The following is a 23,953-nucleotide window of genomic DNA, read 5'->3' as shown; positions in this document are numbered from 1 at the left end:
GGTGCCCATTTTCCTCTCCCCGTGTTGCAGTTCCGTCTTAAAACACCCAACGAGAGGGATGGGCGTCTTCTGGCCGTATGCAAATACTCAGATCTTTGCTTCTCGCAGCGGGGGTTTGGTGCGTAGCTGGTGATAGACGTTGGCGGCCATCAGCTCAATGGACGCCCCTGTATCAATGGTCGCTTTTATTTCCTGTTGGTGGATTAAGATGCGACATTTTGGAAGCCTGCGCTTCTTCCTTTGTGGCTGGTTAATCATGAACACGTAGTGGACTGGGTACTCTTCGGTGTCATTGTCCTTGTCCATGTCCATGTCTTCGCTATCTGCCTCCTCTCGCACCGCATGTACAGCTTCTTTCTTGACTCTGGTGGACCTGCACACCGCTGCGAAGTGGTTCATCCATCCGCATGCGCTGCATTTTTTCCCTCTTGCCGGACAGTCTTGCATGCGGTGGGGCTGGCCTCCGCAATACCCGCATTCTTTCTTTTTCGTGTCCAGTTGTCTTTTCCCTCCGGCAGGTCTCACCTTGGGCCGTACCACATTCACCTTTTCCGCCACCAGAACTTGTTCCGTCTTAACGGGGCGATGCAGGGCTGCTTCCATGTGCGAGGCCCTCGCTTGCGACAGCTCCTTTGACCGTCCTAGTGTGAGGATGTCCGCCAGGGGCTTGCCGTCTTCCTGGAGGATGGTGACCCGGAGCTTGGATGAATAACACCCTTGTATGATCTGTCCTCGGATCTCCTCCTGCTCATCTCGGAACCCACATGTGCTGGCTAGCTCCTTCAGTCTGCCATGGAACGCATCCAGCGACTCTTCCGCCTCCTGCTTGGCTTGACGAAAGATAAACCTTTCATAGTCTCTGTTCGCCATGGGTTCGAAATGGGCATTTAGAGCGTTCAGCAGCGTGAGGTAAGTCTTCAGCGTCGCCTCCACGATGGTCTTGTAGATGCGGTGGATGTCTTTGCCTCCCAGGTGGAGTAGTAATGCTCTGCGTCTTTCCCTCAATATGCCTGCCCCCTCAAAATAAATTTGTAGGCGGTCTGTCCAATCCCTCCAGCGTGGGGCAAGTGACGACGGGGCACCATCAACGACAAACGGCTCCAGGGCGGGAATCGACGCCATCTTGGCACGTGCTCAGCGTGCTGCGGAGACTGTCTGCTTCACTTCCCTTGGGCGGACGCAGATGGGGTCGACGCCCTACGCGCTTCTGGTGTGGCTCACCCTTGCCCCTCCACCATTCGGGGACATGTCACTCATGGATCCAGCTGCAGGGTCCTCGGAGCCTGGACGCTTTAACAGGGCGTGGGCCTGCTCCGGGGCACTGGACAGGCATGTGCTGGTAAGCACCGAGGTCACTCTCAGCCACCAGGTGTTCGTTGGGCAAAGCTCCCAGGGGGCACATGGATGGGACTCTCACCTCTCGTCCCCCGTGCAGCACCAGCCACCTCTGCAGGCCTAACGGGGAAGATCACCGACCTCTGGCCACCAGCATGGGACAGACATTCAGCCCTTTAGGGACATGGGCACCTTCAGCAGGGTCCAAAACACTCCCTCGTCGCCAGTGTAGCATTTTACTTTATGCTAATTAGCATATCAGCGCGCTAAATAACCACAGGAGCCGGTGATTTGCGTTTCACACGCGGCTCCGACTGACTCGCCGAGGCCACGCCTCTTTATTTTATCTACGCGCGCGTCTGATGTCACGCGTCAGGGCTAGCGCACCCCGGCAGCGCGGAAGGCTAGAACGCCTCGCCGCGCGCCGGACATTACAGGGGGGCCCCCTGCAAGGTACACAGAGGGGCCCTCATTCCGGATTTAATCCGGAGCTCTAAGGCCCGAGTACTGGGCGGAGGGGGCCCCCTGCAGCTTGGGGCCCCCCGCACTGCGGGGATGCAGGGGGCCTGTGTTACGCCCCTGAATGCTGGGACTGAAATGTTTCTTCCTTAATGGCTGCAGAACCTGGAGACTTTTCATGACAGAGCTTTTTTGTCACTCCTTCAGACTGATAGCCACAGTGGTCGAAGTTGCCCCTACTTCTTAAATTTGATAGATTCCGTTCCCCTACTTTATTATTTTAAACACCCGTTCCCACACGTCCCGGGATGGGCTTAGAAGGAACGGCAACGTCTCTTCCTACTTCCCCAGATAAGACGAGGACAGTGTCCACTTCTCCTGCTCTGCCGCTGGCAGATGCCTCAAACCACCCCCCCTCCCCCCCACACCCCCTCCTCTTTCTCACTCATCCTCCTTCTCTTTCTGTCTTGCTTCTCCTCACTTACTGGAAGCCGTGACTTCAAGAAACGATTTCTCACCCTCTCTTTCCTCCGTTTATTTGTTCCTCCGTGATATGGATCCAAAAAAGGAAAACACTTTTGCTAGAAATGTCTTTTTTGGACATTTTTCTATTCCAAAGTGACGCCTTGGGACGTAGAGAAATAAATGGTTCAAAATGTGAAAAATAACGAAATAAATATTGCTTTATTTTATAAACGCATCAAAAAGATCTAAGAGCCTAAGAGCACCAAAATGTAAAACGAAGCACTGGCCAGGAAAGCTAGACTTGGAGCCTGGTCGGTGCACCACTGCGTGACTTGTGGCAACGGTTAGGGCTCGGTTCACCTCTTGACGGAGTCGGGAGTTACGCAGGCCAGCCCCCTTCCACTTTCACCTTGCGCTACAGTTGCTACTCTCTGTTAAAGAAGATCTCAGTGAGACCCCTAACGTGCTCAGGTGAAACACTGGCTTAGTCAGAGCTAAAAGTAAAACAAATAATAACAATAGCAGCAGTAATTACAATAATGATTATGACTATAACAAAAAAGTCCAAGTGTGACCCTAAAGTGTGCTGATGAAATACATATGCTTATTGTTGGGACACTGCGTATGACGCTCTCACCTCTGTGCGCCGTGCTACACCTGATTTCCCAAACATGCATGTTTTTAGGATTGGAAGAAGGTGGGGGTGGGGTGGGGGGGGGGGCGGGGGTCTCAGTGTATGGGCACCACTTGAAGACAAGCCTCACATCTCAGAGTGAGGCGCTACACTAAACAGCTGAATGAAAACAAGGACTACAAGCCCTAAGGAGTCACAGGACTCTCCCGAGACTTTAAACTGTGGCCGCCACTGTAAACGCCTGGAGTACGTTCCTTGTGGTCAATAGCATCCTTGCTATGGCAATTGTGATCCATACTTGCTGCAGCTGTGCAGATGTTTGGAATTTAGAATTTGTGTAGCCTGTTACTCTGAGAAGTCATCAAAATACATATCTGAAATCAGAGAAGTATTCCCATATAAAACTTGTTTAAGGATAAAAACTTGTATTTTTTTTTTATTTTCACAAGGAGTCATCTACAGGATTGCAAACTCACAGGATTATGGGCTCTGTGCACCCTAATTCTATTTCCATAAGGAGTCGTCCATTTGGGTTGGAACTCAAAGGGAACTGCATTGCTTCAACAAGGAGTTGCTGGGATCAGGTTTGGAAAGGCCATTTATCATTTGTAGAACAAATTTGGTATTAAGGTAGTCATTGGCCGCAAAGCGGCTAGACTGATTTTATTCACATCCAAACACATTAGCGCCACTTTACAGAGTTCGTCACTGAAGTACTACTTTTGTTTTCTCGTCTTTCTTTGAACAACATTGTTTTCCCCTGGTGGGGATGTGCACCAGTCCTGGAGCTACAGCAATGCCTGGTTGATGGGTGAAGTGGACAACAAATTGTGTACAGGCTCGGTGTTCACAAATGTGGTCTTTGTAAACCACACTGCTTATGGTTTGTAAGGAAATAAGCAACGCACATTGAAAAGGTTCCCTTCCAGGCCCCTGAAGTCATGTCCTTAACTTTTCATGCATAAACACTCATTGATTTCTGAATAATGAATGTAAAAGCATTAAGGTAACCAAGCTGCTCCTTCTTCCATTTCACATGCTTCACTTAAACTTGCATTCCCTTGAGTGTTTGCTCTTTCGAGGATGTAGTTACTTTTTTTAGGCAGCATATTGCTCTTGTTTAGTGCATAATTTGAATTGAGTCGCATCCAGGTGTTTATAGCTGGGCACAATTGGGTAGTAGTTGAAGGCAGTGCGAGGTTCTCTCAGTGGGGCAGTATGGTGTTCAGTGGGGGAGAGGATGTGGCACTATGGTCAGAGCTGCTGAATTTGGAACTGGATAACTAGATTCAGTCTTCATGATCAGTCCACCAGACCACTCTCCTGAGGGAGCACATTCCCATGCTAGACCTTAGAAGCCCTGGTGTCTTAGCACCAGCAGGTGGACACTGGTGGGGGCAAGTGTGGGTTAACCTTGAAGGTCTGTCCACCAAAATCCAAGCTGAAGTTCATCTCCAGTCTTGCAATCAGGGCTTTGAAGCAGCACACCCTAGAACGACTGTGACTCTGTCACGGAGGTCACAGGATCCTTTTGCAGGGCAGCTCTAGGGCTGTGCAACCGGTGTGATTGCACCGTGCGCTGAATTCGGTTGAGGGAGTCATGTTTGCAAATATATTATGTTTCTAAAAGCACTAGCTGGATTCAAGCAAGCCTGGCTGAAGACGGCTGAAATGCCAGAAACCGGTCCTAGGAAGTTTGTTTCCGGTCCAGGGAAGACATGGCTTGGCAGTTCGGGCTGGACTGTTCCCATGAGGCACAGGGTCAGACTGATTTGCATATGGCCATGTCTTAACTGAGGTGGCAGAGTGGGCTAAAGAACGGTGATGGATTAAACCCAGATCAGTTGACTGGGGGTGAGTGCTTGCAATGTTCAACACTCCGTCCTTCATTCCCTTTGGTTTTTTATTAAAGAGAACCCCCCAATCATGGTATTAGGTTCTAAATTCAGAGTTTGTATTTCTCCAGACCAATCACTATTAAACTATACTGCCTACTCGTATGAATGTCATGTGACTCCTACACCTTGTAGTCCTTTCTTGTGTAACATTTCCTATACAGTGATTTACACATGTATGATTGATTGTCTCTGTGTAATGTATGTGATGTTAAGTGTTCTGACAACCTACACTGGTTTCAGTGGCGCTGTAAATCAAATTAAATGCATCTGAGATAGAGAGTGTGGTTATGGAGACTTGAGGAGCAGCGTTAAAGGGTGGTAGTGAGGGAATCCGTGGCAAAGGGAGTCATTGCGAGGCACCAACAAACATTGTTGCACAGGGCTCCACCAGTGATAAAGTCGGTCCTGCCCTTTAGGCCAGTCTGCCTCACCCATTGGTACCTCTATTGGCTTTGTTTCAGCAGTAGTAGCTGCAACTCACCAGGGATCGGCAATGCAGGATTTGCATGCACACCAAACTAAGTTCACAAAATTCATGGCCTCTCTGCTTCATGCATAAGCATTTTTAACATGTGCTGCCTGCTTTGGGGCACTGGAATTATGCAGCAATGGGGGACAAAATTATGCCACAGTGTTGACTCAATTATGCAGCAAAAGAAAGGCTGCAGCGTAATGCAGTATATTTTTTGGTACTCTATTATTTTTACATTTTTATACATGCCAACAGTCTCTGCGAAGATTTTGCCTCATTAGTACCAGTGTAACATACAAATGCAGCAGTGAGAAAGGTGACCAGTCAACCTTTGCAAAGGGCCCTCCACTTCGCAGCAACACAAGTCACACCTTTTAGTAACTTTTGATCAGTTTGTGCTACAAACAATTTAAAGAGTTAAAATCGTCAAATTATGCAGCAGATGATGCATTATGTGGAAAATATTGCATAGCCATAATTATATAGTAAACATTTGCAAACTAGGATATTTTGCCATTCATGTTTGAACTGCTCTTGTAGAAAAAGGGAGAAGTGCTGATGACAGAAACTGCATGGCTCGGAGACAAATGGCTTGTGATGCCACTTTTAAGCATATTTCGGGCATTTTGTGATTGGAAACCTTTCCCACTTTCTGAATGTTAATAACTCATATTATACCTTAAATAAACGTGTATCCATTGGTTGAATTAAATAGCTTAATAAGCTGTAACTGGGTAGTGAAATGCCAAACAAATACTAAAAATTAGAATGATTTGCTCTTTCTGGCCACACCTCTGACTCCCCCCACTGACCCAGTCCTTTGGTTATTCCTGCCCTCTAATTCTCCGCCCACAGTTACCCTACTTTTTTTTCCCCACTTCGACCACTGGATAGCCGTGAGTGTCAGCAAGAACGGTTGGGATGCCCACAATGCAAAACTTTAAGATGGGGCACAAGGCCAGCCAGAAAGGAGTCTCATAAATTGTTGGGAACTTTAGGCGGTATCCTTTGCAATCAAAAGCATTACCAAGGCAATTAAGGGCATTTCTTACTAACATTAAATGAACAATTTCTTCTTTGTCCAGCAGATTAACTATTTAACGGGAGCCAAATCAAGCAACGGAAAAAATACGTGACTTACAGGATTTATGCTTAGATTGTTAGGTTACCACCCGGAATGTCGTAGATGGTTGGTATGCGCATTTCCTTCATCATTGATCTCAGTTCAGTTGCCAGATGCTGAACTGTTTGAACTGCCAACCTGATCACTGTGAGAGACAATGTCTTTCATAACGGTAAGGGCCTGGGCAGGGAAATTGATCCTGGGAGACGTCTGTCTGCTGAGGTGTAAAACATCTTGTATCTTCCATCTTGTATCTTCCTTCTCGTCTCAGAACTGTGCTTTCCTTCTCCATTTTGACTGGCGTGAGATTGATGCTAAAGGGATAGTATTCGATTCTAGACCTAGACAGCACCTCATCCTTTCACTCATACGACGGTGCTGTCGCTTGAAAGACTTCTTATAAAGCGGCACGTCTCCGGCTGCAGCATTCTTGTTTTACCCCCGAGCATCCACAAGATGAAGACAGTACGAAGGTGCAAAGGACTGTGGAGCGGCTGGTACCAGACTCAGACCTGGTGGCTGATCCGGTGATCATTTTCTTAAACACATTAGTTTACCAGGGCCTGGCACACATGGCCATTATTGTTACTGTTCAACTGTTACCAGGAATGGTCTTTTGAACACAGCTTTGGCAGCCACAGTTTAGTCTACGCTGTCTTGAAGACTAACCCCCTTGAGATCCCTCCCCTCACCCTACCCTCATATATGGGCATAGAAATAAAGTTTGGCATCAGTTTTATGTTTGGCCTGTTAATACCTCTTGCCTTCTGGCAGCTCTCAAAGCTTCCTACACTTCCTACTTTGCTTAATTCGGAAGGACCTCTGATATCAGGGCTTCTGATCCCTCAATTAAAGATATTTTACCTTCTACACGGTGGCCTTCATGGTTAATAAGATTAAGGCGGCATACTAGGAAGTCCTTTCTCATTGTGCTTCCTTCTCCTTGGATGGGTACAAGCCTGTAGCAATTTGAGAGCAGTCTTGTACGTCCACTGGGTCTGGACCATTTTTTATAGTGGCTCCGTGGGCGAAACAAGTTATGAAGGATGCTGGGCTCTTTGTATCAGTTCTTTGAATTCCTTTCAGCCTCCAGGGTTGTGAAGGATGCCGGACTCCACGTATCTGTCTTTTGGATTCCTTTCAGCCTCGAGGGATGTGAAGGATGCTGGACAACACGTATCGGTCCTTTGGATTCCTTTCAGCCTCCAGGGTTGTGAAGGATGCCGGACTCCACGTATCGGTCCTTTGGATTCCTTTCAGCCTCCAGGGTTGTGAAGGATGCCGGACTCCACGTATCGGTCCTTTGGATTCCTTTCAGCCTCCAGGTTTGTGAAGGATGCTGGACAACACGCATCGGTCCTTTGGATTCCTTTCAGCCTCCAGGGTTGTGAAGGATGCTGGACTCCACGTATCGGTCCTTTGGATTCCTTTCAGCTTCCATGGTTGTGAAGGATGCCGGACTCCACGTATCTGCCCTTTGGATTCCTTTCAGCCTCCAGGGTTTTGAAGGATGCTGGACTCCACGTATCCGTCCTTTGGATTCCTTTCAGCTTCCAGGGTTGTGAAGGATGCTGGACTCCACGTATTGGCCCTTTGGTTTCCTTTTAGCCTCCATAGTTGTGAAGGATGCTGGACTCCACGTATCGGTCCTTTGGATTCCTTTCAGCCTCCAGGGTTGTGAAGGATGCCGGACTCCACGTATCGGTCCTTTGGATTCCTTTCAGCCTCCAGGGTTGGGAAGGATGCCAGACTCCACATATCGGTCCTTTGGATTCCTTTCAGCCTCCAGGTTTGAGAAGGATGAAGGACTCGACGTATCGGTCCTTTGGATTCCTTTCAGCCCCACCCCCGAATTGTTTTAAAGAAGGCGATTTTCACAAAAATGCTGGCAATTAAAAAAAACACATTTTCATTCATCGGTAGCACATGTCCTTATTTAAAAAGTAGCTGATTAAAGTGTTTTACAAGTTCCCATTAGTACAGAGAACGCCCCCTGGAGACCATGCTATAGGTTCAAGTGGGCCATAACACCCCCTGAAATTGCAATCTAGACCACAGCAACAGTCAAGTCACCACTGGTCTTACTGGATTTCTTTCAGACAGTTCAGTTTCTGTTCCTTTAATCTTTTTGTACTTCCTCCTCAGTGATGGAGATTCGCAGGCAGTGATATCCTGGCCCCTCCTGGCTTTTTGTATCTGGAGCATGCCAGCTTTCCTAGCCCTAGGAGACGTCAGGTCCAGAGATTCAGGACGAAGAAGGAGTCCGCACTCCTTAAACCTTAGCCAGTCACACAGGAATTGTTTCAAGGAGGTGGCCTTATTTTTCGTCAATCACTAGCATCTCTATGCCTCGACAGTGACTGTAGTGGTTTATATAATGTACAAAAAACTGTGATTGTGCATCTTCCAAAGAGAGTTAGAATTCAAGCACAATCTACTCCATCTTTTACAGCACCATTGTTTAGTTCCTGACCAAGCGAGGCACATTATGGCAAAAATAAGCCCAGAGAACTCCAGTTTGACAAATGGCAGAACTGAGCTTGTTCTTGGTCTCCCTCTCACTCATCCTGACACATATTCCCTCCGGGAGACTTCAGGAGCAATAAAGGGGATATAAACCCATTAACTTAGGAGCTACAAGTTTGGGTTTCTTAAGAGATAGAAATTGTGACAACTTATGAATGTTACCATTGCAACATATGCAATAGTAATTGATGTCAAATAATGGTTTTTATTTTCCTTATTTATTAATGAGCTATTAAAATGACTATCCTACCACCTAATTAGACGTAAAAGAAGAAAAATAGGTTTTAGTCCCTTCAACGGCTGCAGCCTCTCTGGTAACATAGCACTTAACTGTTTTTAGATGGTAGGATTCTGCACAACTTACATTTTAGATTTAAGCACAATGTCGCTGGGCTTAACTTTGACAAAAACACAGTGACATTTGACCTAATTACTATTACATTTATAATTTCAATAGCAAAAATTGTCTCATCTTTACTTACCTTAGATACGTGTCCATAGTCCGGAGTGTCTCTGACTTATTCCTCATCTCATGGTTCAAGTTTTGCTTCTCTGCAGGTCTCATTCGGAATTTTGAGTACCCTTTATAGTTAACTTATAAAAATGTCAACTATGCCAAACTGCCTAAGGATAAAATGATCAGTTCTCAAGAGTTAAAAAAAAATAATAACCACCCAGATATTGAACTATAGTTCAAGGAAAAGGTTTGCCTGTTTTACATTAAATACAGCTTTGCTTGTTTTTCACAGCCACTCTGGGGTGGTGATTTTATTTAGGAGTGGCAGTAAACTTCTTCCCCGCCGATTGGCCTGTATACCACAACATTAGCACAATTGTTTTACATTCTCTGGTGAGTGAATAGCCACAGAATCAGACGGGCAAAACTACTTCCTGAGAAGTCATACAAACAGTCTTTGTTCCCACAGACCGAATATTGGAGTCCAGAGACCATGATACTGTCCACCCGTACACATGCCACTAAGTATGTTGGAGACCACAGACAATAATATTGTCCACCCGCACACGCCGCTAAGTAAAATAGAAGAAATAAAACAAATGAGATTTAACGTCCCTACTTTCTTTGCTCTGTTATCAGGTGTTTCTACATTGGCAGCATCCCCATCCCAGCCTTTGGGACAAACCACTGTGTTGCTTGTAACATACCTGTGGCTGTATTTTGTATGATCGTGGTACGCCCGTCCCACGTGGCCCACACGGGACCCTTCTTCCTGGTCTAGTGAGCGCTTCAAGAAGGCCTCCAGGACATGCTTAGTTTCCTCCTTAATGGTCGCCTGAGGCATGGCGTGGGCCGGGTGATGCCTATCCATCCTGCACTGGAGCCTGTAAGAGTAAAAAGATCAAAAGGTAAGAAAACGCCACAGAAGACCCGTACCCCTTGAGATAACTTCCACCCGTGCTGCAGTTTACTGAACACACTATAGGCGCTTGCTTGGGCCTGAACGCACTCATCTGTATGGTAGCATGCTTGGGAGGGACACTGGTTGGTTGGGCTCTGAATTCCCTAGTTCTGATCAGCAGTATGCCCGGAAGCCGAGGCTGTTGAGGATGAGAAAGTCCTAACGTGGAAGAAATGAGTCGGCTGCCAAGGAGTTGACTGGATGTGAAAATATTAATGCATTTAGAAAAATAAGGAGGATAAAAGGACATTTGAAACCTAAAAGGCATCTCGAATGGAAGAACAATTTTTTTGAATTTGTTCTCATGCAAAGAATGACTTGGTGATATAATGTTATGATTATTACTGGGTGCAAACTATATAATGTAAATGATTAGAGAATTTACCATTTTGGAAAAGGTTGGGGATTAAAGGCGGCTAATCCCTTAGTATTTACTCCAGTGTTGGACCCTGGGGAGGGGGTTGAGTGCAGGAGTGAGGGACACACGCTGCTGCTCTTTTGTTGAGGCTTGTATTCATGTTTTCATCATGGAAGCTTGCTGATCCAGACAGACAGGTTGGGCCCTGGAATACCAGTTTATGCACAGTACCAAGCCTGGGGTGGGGATTTCTGGGGCCTGGATTCCTGTATCTGTGTGGTGGCATGCCTGGAGACATAGACTGGTTTTTCAACGGATTTCAAGGTTTCTGTATGGCAGCATGCTTGAAAGGACAGACCGTTTGGTCTCTGAATGCCCGGGTTCTATCGGATACAATACTCGAGGGGGACGGCCTTGATGAGACTTCCATTTAAAAAAAAAAAAAAATTTCAATTGATTTTCTACCAACAATCACAAATGCAGCATCATTAACACAGCTTAGTTTCCAATACGTTTATAATCCTCACTGCTTCCCCCGGTCCCCTCCGCCCCCCGCCCCCCACCCTCTGCACCTACCACCAGTGCGCCTATGAAACCCTCACTTTATGACCAATTATATGCTTCTATTGCTAGTATGGGGCCACCGTTAAATAGTGTTCCTATAGCACTAGGGGCTTTAAGGCGAGAGAAGAGTAAAAAAAGGAAAAAAAATACCCCTCACATACACTCACGTCACTGCTACTTGCCTGTAGCGGTTCGAACAACTCACTCAGACGCGGCAGCTAGGTTCTCCCGATCCTCTTCAATTGAACCCTCCCCTGATTCTGTGTCTGGAGCTTGGAGTGCTGCGACTAGGGCCTCCCACGCCCTAGCTGCGTTGTGTGCTTTTTCGTTATTTGTGCGTAAAGCTTGCTGCAATCTAAGGATACCCTCACTCCGCGCCCAGGTAAGTAACTCCGCCCTCCATCTCCCCACTTTAGGACCTCTTCTAGATTTCCAATGCATAGTGAGCTCTTGTTTGGCCAGTACAAGACTCAAATCGAGAAATTTGCTGGTCACTTTCGTTTTAGCAGTGTGCGGAAACCAGTGCAGTAGACAAGTACCCGGTTCGAGGTCTAATATCCGATCAGTGATATTGCTTAAGAGATCCAACACCTCCTCCCAATATGGTCCTAAGCTCGGACACCCCCACATCATTTGCAGGAAGTCCGCCCCCTCTAGATCACACCGCGGACACTGCGCAGTCGCCGTCCTGAAATATTGGTTAAGCTTTGCAGGTGTTAGATCCGCTCTATGCAGAACATAGAAATGTATCAATTGGAACCTAGCATTTCTCGTGCTCTTCCAGGCCCTCCTAACCAACTGAGCCCACGTCTTTTCGGGGATTTCCTTGCTAAGATCCACTTCCCATTTCCCTCGCAACACCCGCAATGGTGCTAAATTCTCCGTCAACATTCGCCGGTATAGGCACATTATGGCCTTGAAAGTCCCCACGGCCATTACTACATACTGGCATATCAGTGAGGTTTGTGGTTCCGACAGTCCTACCCTCCAATAGCGTTGGACCTCAGTAATAAGCGCCGAATGCAACAAATAATCCCCTCTCTGGAGGTCATATCGGTGCTGTAGGGCCTGGAAAGACAATAGGGTCTCGTTCTCGTACAAGTCCCCTAACACCTGTATCCCCAGAGTTTCCCACTGCGCAGTGCGGTCCAGTCTCCTCCATGTGGGAGGGCCGTACACATACCCAGCGGTATCTCCGGGGCATATGGGCGAGTGAACCCGGCCCGACGTTGGCTCAGATTACAACACATCCTCATTGTCCTTTCTTCAGTCGTGAGCGGTTCGAGTCGCATCTTCTGCTGTAGCACTATAAAGGATAAGATATAATGCGGGATCCCGCGATCCTCAGGGCCATGCGGGCCCCGGAACTCTCGTGCCACCGCCTGCGTGAGCCACTGTAGCTGGGCTGCCAAATAGTACCACTCAAAATCCAGGACTGCCATGCCCTCATCCGCTCTCGGCCGCACCATTGTGGTCATTGCCACTAGTCTCCTGCCTGTCCCCAAAGAAACCCACTAGCCATAGAGTTGCCGAAAGATGGAGCCCGGGACCCAAATTGGCAGTGTCCGACAGTAATATAATATTCCCGGTAACGCCACCATCTTCAGGAGTGCCACCCGCCCTGCTACCGATAGTGGCAATGTATTTCAGAACGCTATACTGCCTCTAAGGCCACGTATGGTCCGGCCCAAATTACCCTCCAAAAGATCCTCAGGGGTGTGAAAGATATTGGTGCCTAGATAAGGAAGACAATGGGGCTCCCAGCGTATATCTGTCAGCTGGGAGGGGCTCTTCGCTGTCGGCTCCATCGGAAATAAGCAAGTCTTTGCCCAGTTCACCCGCAACCCCGAGTACTGTCCAAACTCATGAAGCAAGTGCCTCGCACCAGCTAAGTCCGCCGTTGTGTTTGCGAGAAACATCAACAAATCATCCACATAGAGGGAGATAAATTGTAGATCTCCTCTAAGAAGCATACCCGTATAGTGTCTTCCTAGCCGAGCATGGGCGGCCAAAGGTTCAATGGCCAAGGCAAACAGCAACGGAGAGAGAGGGCATCCCTGCCTCGTTCCTCGCCCTATCCGGCATGCCGACGAAATCGTCGCACACGTACGCACCCGCGCCGTCGCTGAACTGTATAAAATCTCCATCCACTGCACAAAAGAATCTCCAAGCCCAAACGCATGAAGGACTTGGTGCAAATACGGCCATTCTAAGCTGTCAAATGCCTTCTCAATATCCACTGAGAGAACTGCTGCATCGGGAGTATCGGCATGGTCCTCTCCTAGAATCCGTAAAAGTCGTCGCACGTTGGTCGCAGTGGTTCTCTTTGGGATGAAGCCCGCCTGGTCGCTATGGACCAGGTGTGTCATATAGGGAAGAAGACGGGTCGCAAGAATCCGGTTTAAAATCTTGTAGTCCGTCGTCAACATGGACAACGGACGATATGCTGATCTAGACAGCGAGACCCTCCCCGGTTTCGGTAGTGAAATAATGATAGCCTCTCGAGTAGAGGCCGGCAATCTCCCTAATTCCCTGGCCTCTTGATATACCACCCGAAGCCTGGGAGACAGGTCGTCAACATACGCCGAGTAAAATTCTATCGGCAAACCATCTACTCCCGGGGTTTTCTTGCGCGCCATACATTTTATCGCACTACGTATTTCTCCTTCCGTGATCTCCTGTCCCAGCAGCTCCCTCTGGTCCTCCTCGATGCGTGGCAGTCGTACCTGAGCCAGAGACTCAGTCAACCTGTCATTGGTACCCTGTAGTTTACTTTCATAGAGTTCCGCATAGTATGCCCTAAACATCTAATTAATCCCTCGTTGGGTATATTCTGGCACCACTGTGGAGGTGGTCAAGGCCAGGATGGGCGTGCCCCTCGGAACCGGGTTCGCCAGCCACGCTAGTAGAAAGCCCGCCTTATCTCTCTCCGCATGTGCCCGCACTAAATACTCCCTATGATCAAAACAGCGTAGCCGCTCCACCTGCGCTGCCACCTCCTCTCGTGCAGCCATAACCTCATCCCGCATCCTTGGATTCGCCGGGTGGGCTTTCTCCGCCTGACGCAGCCGCTGTTCCTCCCTTTCTATGTTCTGCAGAAGCGTCTTCCGTGTTCCTGTCATGTTAGCGATACATGGGCTCCTTATCACCACTTTAAACGCAACCAATTCTAGACCCAGGTTCGTTGCCGTCCCCTCATTCTCGCGAAAATAATGATCTATCCCCTCCCAGACCGCAGCGCGAAACACCGTGTCCTCCAGTGCTTCCGGGCGTAAGCGCCAAGTGGGGACAGCAGGCCGTTCTCGGGACCACCGCAATGTCAGAAGCAGTGGGTTATGATCTGATATTGTCTTAGCCAGATACTCACTGCTGCGGGCCAATGCATGAACATCCGGGGAACATAATACTGCTGCCTCCACCAACTTGCTGACACCAGATATTATCAACCTATACAAGAGGATCCCACAAAACGCTTGACCAACAGAATACTAAGACTTACCATCGAAGCAGAATCAGAGGATTGGATCACACATGATGAAGCGGTCTTTCTCAATCAAAAAGACCCCCGCATCCCTTATTTCTACTGCCTCCCGAAGATCCACAAGGGCACTACCCCACCCCCGGGGCGTCCGATTGTATCAGGGATCAACTCCGTGCTTGAACCTTTGAGTCAATTTTGTGACTTCTTTCTACGACCATTGGTGACCAGCACCCCCACCTACCTAAGAGACACCACAGAGATTTTGAACCTAATACAACAGTTCGAGATCCCAGAACAGATCGATCTGCTCGTCACTTTAGACGTGGAAGCCCTGTACACTAATATACCTCAGGATGTTACCCTCACAGTTTTGGAACTTGCTCTTTTAGATCTTGATTTTTGGCCTGACATCACCCCTAAACCTTTTATCTGTGAATGTGCCACCATTGCCCTCAAAGAGAACTTTTTCGCTTTTGACAAATGTGAGAAGTTGGCCTGATGTATGATGTCACTAGTTCTAGTGTACACCTTATATCAGTCCAAATACCCTTATGGTGATTGGTTGTAAAGTCAACCTTATAGACCAGCTATCCTAGTGGTAGCATGGACAAGAGCAGTCTTAGGCTAAACTCTGAATGGCATGTGAAGCCAGCTGTGATACCATATATAATCCCTTGAATACCAAATGAAAGGACACCACAACAGATATATATATAAAATAAAGTGTATTTATTCTAGTCAAACCCTCAGCACTCTTTATGAGATTAGAGGTAAGTACAACACAGTCTTATTTAAGCATACATTAAGTCACACAGGTAAGTAATACAGTTAGGCCCTAGGGGCCACGCAAACCATATATTAAGTAAGTGGTATAAGGACCACTGTCACGGAAATAGAGTAGGCCTAGGCCTAGGGAATCGCTGGGGCTACACTACACTAGCGTTAGTTAGGAAGTGGGAGGCCCACGGGATTCGTGTGCAGAGTGGAAACACTCACACGTAATGCGTAAAAGTCAATAGCAATAGTACAGTTTAGAAAACGGTAGATTTAGGACACTTCCGGAGTAGCTAGGAAGTTGAGACTTGAAAACTAGACACTAGGATAGTCACTATCCTGATGAGCACCGGAGTACCCAAGTTACCTAGCCCACAGGCTGCGGGTGCATAGGGGTGAAGATGCGTCGTTTTCGTCGTCGACTCCTATGTATGCCTGAAGAAAGATGCTGACAGGCAGTCAGTGAAGAGTGCCCGGTGGATCCCAAGGCTGGGATCAAGAAGAGAAGAAACCTGCAAGCAGAAGGGACAGAGTCAAGGTCACTAGCCAGTGACCACGTGGAACCAGGAAGGAACCAGGCGATGTCGTGAAGATTGCAGGTGAAGGTGAAGCTTGTCGCTGCAGCCAGGAGGACCAGGAAGCGTCGAGGACGACCAGGACCAGGAGGCGAGCTGTCCCACGAAGGCTCTTGCTGTCGGCGGCGTCGAAGTTGGACTAGGACTCACCAAGCCTTGGCAAGCGGAACCCACGAAGAACGGAGGACTTGCTTCTGGTGCAGACCAGGAAGGTCTGGGGTGCTTCTTTGCAGAGAAGCGGGAGCCAGTCTGGAGGAGCCAAACCAGCGCAGAAGATTTCAGGGTGCGTCGTCACAAAGGCCACTAGCCAGCGGGCAAGCAACCGGACAGACGCGGCAAGCAGGAAAATGCAGAAGGGCCCCACGCAGGACTCGTGGAGTGTGGGGGGCTGATCTTCGGTGCAGATGGTGCTTGGGGTTGGGGCTTCTCAATCCCCGGTGCACAACTTCGAGGGTACCTCAGAAGCTGCGCTTTAAGTTAATAGCCACTTTTTCCAGGTAGCCGGTCCCACGTCGCTCGTCGCCTCCACGGATCTCAGCTTTGCTGTCGATGTGGATCAGGGTCGGAGAAGTCTGGAAGTCAAGGCTCTGGTCGGGCTCTGCAGTCGGTTCCTCGTAGAACGTGGGCAAAGCAAAGGGGAGTCTCTTGATGGTGCCTGTTTGCACAGGGTAGCCACTCCTTGGCTACAAGGGAGATTCTTCAGTCTTCTTCTTTCGTCGAATGTCGAAGGTCCAGAGTTTCTGTTCAGTTTTGCAGGTTCAGGATAATCTAAAGTTTTGAGGCCCAACTCCCACTCTTATACTAATCTGGGGGGCTGGGATACCTGCTAGGTCACGCCTTATGGGTGGGACCTGGGAGGGGGTGGTTACACCCACTTCCCTTTGTCCAGTTTCGCGCCAGAGCTGGGGCTGGAGTGCCCCAGCGCCGGTTTGAACTGGACTATGCAAGGAACACCTTGTGTGCCCCAGGCATGTCTCATTCCTTTCAGCCCACCCTGCCCCAATACACTAAAGGCTGTCTGGGGAGGTGCTAGCACCTCCCTAAGCAGGAAACCTATTGTCCAGGCCTCCCTGGCTGGGATCACTCCCAGCAGCAGGAGGTCAGACTTGTGTCTGTGGCAGCAGCATCCATTTTGTGATGCTGAGGCTTTGGTTAGAGTTAAACAGCAAAGTAGGATTTTAACATGTCTCTCCCTCTAGAAGGGAGGAATACTATCCTCATCACCAGAAATGGTATGGGGGTATTATTCCAAAGTGTTAGACACCTTACACGACATGTTTTGATAAAGCCAAACCATAGTTACCATAACCGTTTAAGATTATAAGGCCCTTTAAGAGTATATGGTAGGCTATATCATAGAACAGCTATAAGGACATGGTTCCGAAAGCTGCAGACAGGCTCAGCTCATGCTAGAGCACCATCTCACATGTTACCAAGCACTCGGCCTCCAGGATTGTTAAGGCCTGCCATAGGAGTGACTGATAGGTACACATGTGTCTATATATAAGGGTAGATATAGGCATACTATATCTAAGCAAGGGGTGATTACACGACCTTGCCCCAGCTGAGTGATCAGCCAGTTGTGTCTGATTGGAAGGCCAGACCAGGGGTGGCATAATACATGCTGCAGCCCCTGGGAGGCCTAGGGTACACCTATGCCCTGGGTACCTAGGGTACACTGTACAGGGTCCAATAAGGTGATCCTTGCCAATTGGTTATGTACCTAGGGTACATGGAGTCCATTTTAAAGAGAGAGCAGACAGCCTGAGACCCTGAATGGCAGGATCTCAGGCCAACTAAGTCGAAAAACCAGCTAGACACTAGGCAAAAAGTTGGGGGTAACCATAGTCAGATATCCACCTTCCTACAACAAACAACTATATCACCAGATACAAGGTACCAGCATGGGGAGTACCTTTGCGCCGAGTCTAGCCTGTCTTTATATGGCCAGCTTTGAGGATGAACATATCAACAAACCTACCAATCTCTTTACCAACAACATCCTACTATGGCGACGTTACATTGATGACATCATAATTTTTTGGAAAGGGGACGAATAAGCATGCGCCTCTTTTTTCAACTGGATGAATACTATCAATCCTTTCCTTAAATTTACAGGCACCATGCCACGTCAATCAATCCCATTTCTAGACCTTCTCATCTCTCTCAAAGATGGTGCTCTGACAACAACGAACTACAAAAAACCAACGGATAGGAACAGTCTCCTTCTCTACCAAAGTCATCATCCAAAAGCACTCAGGGATAACCTCCCAGTTGGCCAATTTCTACGCTTAAGAAGGAACTGCAACACACTCAGTGAGTTCGAAACGCAAGCAGTGACCCTAAAAAAGAACCTCACAGAGAAACAATATCCGAACAATATCATCAGACTGGCACACAAAAGGGCCAGGAACAATCATCGAGATGCATTACTCAAAGTAAAAAGCAAGGTAAACGCGAACACCATCACATGTGTCACTACCTTCACTCCCAATTCCAACACAATTAAAAAAAATAGTGAAAAAAAACTGGCAGATCCTGAAGACTGGTTCCTTTGACCCAGGCACTCCTCCCCTTTTTGCGTTCAAACGCACACAAAACTTCAAAGACATCCTGGTACACACCCGTCCCAAAAACATGCCAAAACCACAACGGACATTATGGACACTACCCCCAGTAACTGGGCATTTCCCATGTGGTTCATGTACAGTCTGTCCACAAACCAAATCATCCAAAGAGCTAGACTTAGGACTCATGACACCATGGCAACAGAGACGCCATATCAACTGCAACTCCAAAAACTGTATATACTGGATTACCTGCCTTTGCGGATTGAAATACATAGGAATGACAACAAGACCAGTGAAAATTCGCATCGGAGAACACAAGAGCACGGTTTGTTGCAAAAAAAAACGACAACTCGCTTGCAAACCCACTTCTTGGAGCACAACCATCCTGCAGACAGCCTTCATTGGACGGTCATAGAACAAAACCCACTGTGGGCCCCTACAACTCTGTTCAAAATTTAACAACGCTGGGTATTTAGACTGAAATGCAACCTCATTGGTTTAAACGACGATATACCCTGGAATGAGCTTCCATCTTAAAAATCTTAATGTCCTCAGTTTCACAACACCCTCAACTCTGACAACTTATGATACTGGCGTATCTTAACTTTTAAGCACTCTGTGCATTGGTACACACTAATCTGTGTCTTACAATCACTGCCAAGCATATTCCCATCCAACATGGTTAGTCACTCCACACACTGAGGCCATATGGTACACACAGTTTTTTTATCTCGCGAACAACTCTTGGGGGTACTCACTCCATGATCGACAATAAGAAAGAGAGAAGAAGATATCAAAGAATAATACAATGTCTCCCTGTTTTTTGTTTTCTGATCTACGATGACAAAACCATCACATCTCCGCCTTTTTGTTCCCCCCCCCCTTAAAAACACCGGACCCTGTATCGGTCTCATATCCTACCGTAATACCTTCCTTTATCTTCCGATTCAATCTGGATATACGTATATATTAGTAGTTATACGTTTTTATTAATCCTGCACCGCACATGAGCGGTCATAGAGCTGCCTTACAACTGACCTGCCCCTTAACGGCACTCTAGTCCTGCCGTTTGTTTAACCGTTTTAAGATGGCCGCCACTGAACCAGAGAGTTTGCCGTCCCCTTTCCCAGTGATCCCACCCCTTCAACCTCCCACTGGATTAGGATCTTCCGGGTTCGGCATTTTAAATACTACTCTCCTCCGTCACTTTCTTCACCGGTGACCCTGGAGGAACAGTAAGTCTCCAAAGAGATACACAAGGGGATACGCAAGTTCTGCAATCCCGCTGCTGCCAATGAAGGTAACTTGCGCTTACCGCGTCTTCTTTCCTTGGGCATATACTAATTAGCCTCTGTACTCCTGTTTCTCCCCGTATGTCTTAACTTCCCGGTATTGCCGTTTACGCGCATTTTGAACACAGTTGCCCTTTAGATCCAGACGGTCGACGCCGGTATAGCCGATCTCCATTCTGAGAGGGTAGGAAAATTTCAAGAGTAACTTGTTTTTTAATTACCTTATTCCCCGATCACCTGCACCACGATTAGCGGCGCATGACTGCTTCAGGCTAGTGGTGTTTTTTCTTATAGAGTCTCACTCACCCGGTCTCTACTTCACCCAGACCTTTTAACTGCCTCGATTGGAGCAGCAGATTTTTATTTGTCATTTGCACAATATACACAGGGCTCTGTACCCCAGAGGCCACTGCAGCATCAAGTTACACAGTAATAAGACCGCAAAGGACATTTTCATTTTTAAGAAAAAAAACAAAAAAACAGAACAAACACATTCTTTGATCTGAAGTATAATCTTGGATCTCCACCCCCCCCCTTCCCAACTCCCTCCCTCAAGTTGCGCTCTTCCCACTGAGAACCGCTCTAGTAGAGGACCATCTCACTCGAAGCGCACCCACACCCCCAGTGGCCCCACCCCCCCCAGATCGCAGACCTAACCACTCTAGCCCTGCCCTAATCCCACTAGGATATCTTCCGTCACCGCTGGGGGCTCCAGCCACAGGCCCCGATAATCCGCCCAGCGCTTCCAAATTTTATAATGCTTGCGCGGACAGCCGCGGGCCACAAAGATGGGCTGTTCCAGCCCCATACAAAAGTCTAGGCCATTTTTCCAAGCGGCCACCGAGGGAGCCCGCTCATCCTTCCACATCCTGGCAATGTCACGTTTCGCCAATGTAAGACCCAGCAGCATAAGATGCCGTTTGTAGATATTGCCCCCGATGCCATACATGACATGTAACAGCGCGAGCTGTGGCATACGCGGGAGCAACCATCCCAGGACCTCAGACAAACAAGAGAAGACCCCCCCTCCAAAAGCGATCAAGCGACGAACAATGCCAGACCGTATGTAGGAATGTGCCCTCTGCCCTACCACACCTGAGGCATTCCGGGGAGGCTACCAGGCCCGCCCAATACAGTCGCACCCGAGTATAATATACCAGGTGTAGGAATTTGAATTGGATAATGCGGAGGCGCATCGCAATGGCCGCTCCCCGAGGGGCGGCCAGGGCCTCCCTCCAATCCTCCTCCTCCAGCGAGCCCACATCCTCCTCCCACACCCTCCGCAGTTTGTCTAGAGTGGGCGCACTGTGGGTGACCAGGGACTGATAGATCCGCGAGATCATTTTAGTTGCAAGATCCCCCATAAAGACTTGCGCCTCCAATGGGCTAAACTCGGGAATGTCAGCAAGACCCTCCAGGCTGGGGGGGGAGCGCATGACGGAGCTGGAGGTATTGGTAGAACTGTGTCCGGGGCATGCCAAATTCTTCCTGTAAATCCCGGAACGATTTAAGGGACCCATTCCTCATCATGTCGCCCAGGGTGGAAATGCCAATGTCGTCCCATCCGCTAAACCCCTGCAGCGCCGCCAGCTCCGGCAGTTGTCCATTGTGCCACAAAGGGGTTTCCCCCGTCAGCGTGTTCCACCACCCCATTCTCCTTAGGAACTGCCGCCAAATCTGAAAGACCACTCTGGACACTGGCGGCAGCGCATTCCGCAGTGTCGCTGAGTAGAGGATTGTGTGGAGAGTATGCCACCCCATTAGGCGCCTCTCTAGTGCATAAGCCGGGTCCCCTCGGTCTCCATACCACCACTCGTTGAGGACCAACAGGTGCGATGCCCGATAGTACGAGAGCATGTCTGAGGTCGCCAGCCCTCCACAATAGGTGGAGAGAAAGCACGTGCGCGGCCCCTTGCCCCCACAGAAACTGGCCCAGCACCGAATTCACCAGTCGGAACCAGCGAGGCGCGATCGGGTACGGGTGATTCTGTAGTTGATAAAGTAAGCGGGGGAGTGCCACCATCTTAAAGATCGCCGATCTACCATAAATCGTCAGCGGCATACGGGACCAGGTCGTACCGTCCGCCCGGACGCGCTCCCACACCGGTGCCACGTTCCGCTCCCACGATATCTCCGGCACCTCCGACAGGAAGACACCCAGGTATTGGAGTCCTCCGTCGGCTACCTGCAGCGCAGACGCCCAGGCTCCCACCCCCACCCAGGTACCCAAGACCCACAGTGTGGACTTACGGGGGTTCATATACAGCATGGACGTTTCCCCGAAAATTCGCATTATCTCCGGTATGCGTGGTCCCGACCTATCCAATGCTGTTAGGAAGAATAGGACGTCATCGGCATATAAGGCTATCCTGTCTGATAAGCCAGGGGCTCACTCAAATCCCTGCAACTGTGCATCCATACGCACCCACGCCGCCAATGGCTCCATGGCAAATAAATAGGGCGACAGGGGGCACCCCTGTCTAGTACCCCGACAAATAGGGAAGCCGGACGAGACCGCTCCCGCCACGCGGACAGAGGCCGTCAGTTCAGTATACAAGAGCATCACATATGACAGGAACCGAGGGCCAAGATTAATCCGGTGAAGGAAGGCAAACAAGTAAACCCAGCTTAGGGAATCAAATGCCCTGTCCATATCCGCCAATAAGAGCGCCGCCGGCTCCCCCGTCCCTCGGACCGCCGCCAGTGCTGCATGAGCCCGCAGTATGTTGTGCCGCGTCGCTCTATGAGGCATGAATCCGGCCTGGTCCGGGTGGACCAAAGTCGAGATATGAGGCAGGAGGCGATTAGCCAGGGCCTTGGCCAGAACCTTGGCCTCAACATTTAGGAGAGAAATGGGGCGATATGAAGCATGTTGTTCCGGAGGTCGACCAGGCTTGTGGAACACCACCACCTCCGCGTGTCGCCAGTCCTGTGGGAGCCGGCCGGTCTCCCTGGCTTCCTCAACCGCCGCCCGATAGTATGATGCTAGTTGTAATGGTAGCGATGATGAAACTCGCTTGGGAGCCCATTGGGTCCCGGTGCCTTCCCCGAATTAAGTTCCCCCAGGGCCTTACCCATTTCCTCCTCTGAAAAGGGGAGTTCCAGCTGTTGGCGCGTCTCGTCTGGCACCGCCCTGGGCGGGAGATCCTCAAGGAACTTGACCACCGTTGCCTCCGAAACTCTCCGCTATAGTCAAAGGGTCAATGATCGGCACTCCCTTCTCATCTAGCACCCCCTGGAAGGACCTGTGGAGCAAAAACACCCTGGCAGAGCCGACGAAGCATCTTGCTCGACTTGTCGCCCCATTGATAAATCCTGCTGCACGTCGCAAGCCATACTTGGCGAGCCTCATCCATCAGGAGAGAGGCATAAGACTGCCGTGCCAGCAGCAGCTGTTGCACCACCAGTCCGCCATCTGCCCCCCGGCTCCGACACTCAAGCCCTTCCACCTCCGCCTTAACCAGCTCTTCTACGGGCCGCCACGCACCATGCAATGTCCACCCCACGAAGGTTGGGCTTCAACACCTCCCATAGTATTACTGCACTGGGGGCCGACCCTGCGTTGGCCACAAAGTAATCCGCGATCGCCTCCCTCATACACCTCTCGTAATCCGGGTTTTGCAAGTTCCACACCACTAGTCGCCAGCGAAATGGTAGCCGCCCCCTACCCAACTGCAACGCTACGGATACCGGCGAGTGGTCAGACAGCCCTCTAGTAAGGATCTCTGCAGACATTACCCTTGTTGCGATCACCCGGGGTACGAAAACATAATCCAACCGCGAGAAGGACTTGTGTACCGCGGAGAGGTATGTATATTCCCTCCGATCGCCATGTACATGTCGCCAGGTGTCGACCCAATCAAGGCTCCTCACCATGGAATGCAGTTTCGTGGAATGGGTGCTCCCCAGACCCCCCCCCCCCCGCCCTGTCCCTGTCCTTCCCCATATCCATGACGTCGTTCCAATCTCCACCCAACACCGCAGCCACGTCCGGCATCGCCGCCCACAA

At 49.3% G+C, this 23,953-nt stretch overlaps 1 protein-coding gene across 3 annotated transcripts in view; it reads right to left on the bottom strand.

Moving 5' to 3' along the window:
* The window catches only part of BCL2L12 (BCL2 like 12), a 177,497-nt gene that overhangs the window by 54,567 nt on the left and 98,977 nt on the right, over window positions 1–23,953 (bottom strand). For all 3 annotated transcript variants that reach the window (XM_085616166.1, XM_085616167.1, XM_085616168.1), the window contains exon 2: window positions 10,077–10,253. In XM_085616166.1, coding sequence (XP_085472292.1) covers window positions 10,077–10,240 — 164 coding nt within the window. In that variant the 5' untranslated portion in view covers window positions 10,241–10,253. The remainder of the gene's footprint in view (window positions 1–10,076; window positions 10,254–23,953) is intronic.

Source organism: Triturus cristatus, chromosome 7 (assembly GCF_964204655.1).
Source record: "Triturus cristatus chromosome 7, aTriCri1.1, whole genome shotgun sequence".
Classification (NCBI taxonomy): domain Eukaryota; kingdom Metazoa; phylum Chordata; class Amphibia; order Caudata; family Salamandridae; genus Triturus; species Triturus cristatus.
Note: the sequence above shows the minus strand (reverse complement) of the source record. Positions and strands in the feature narration are given on the sequence as shown.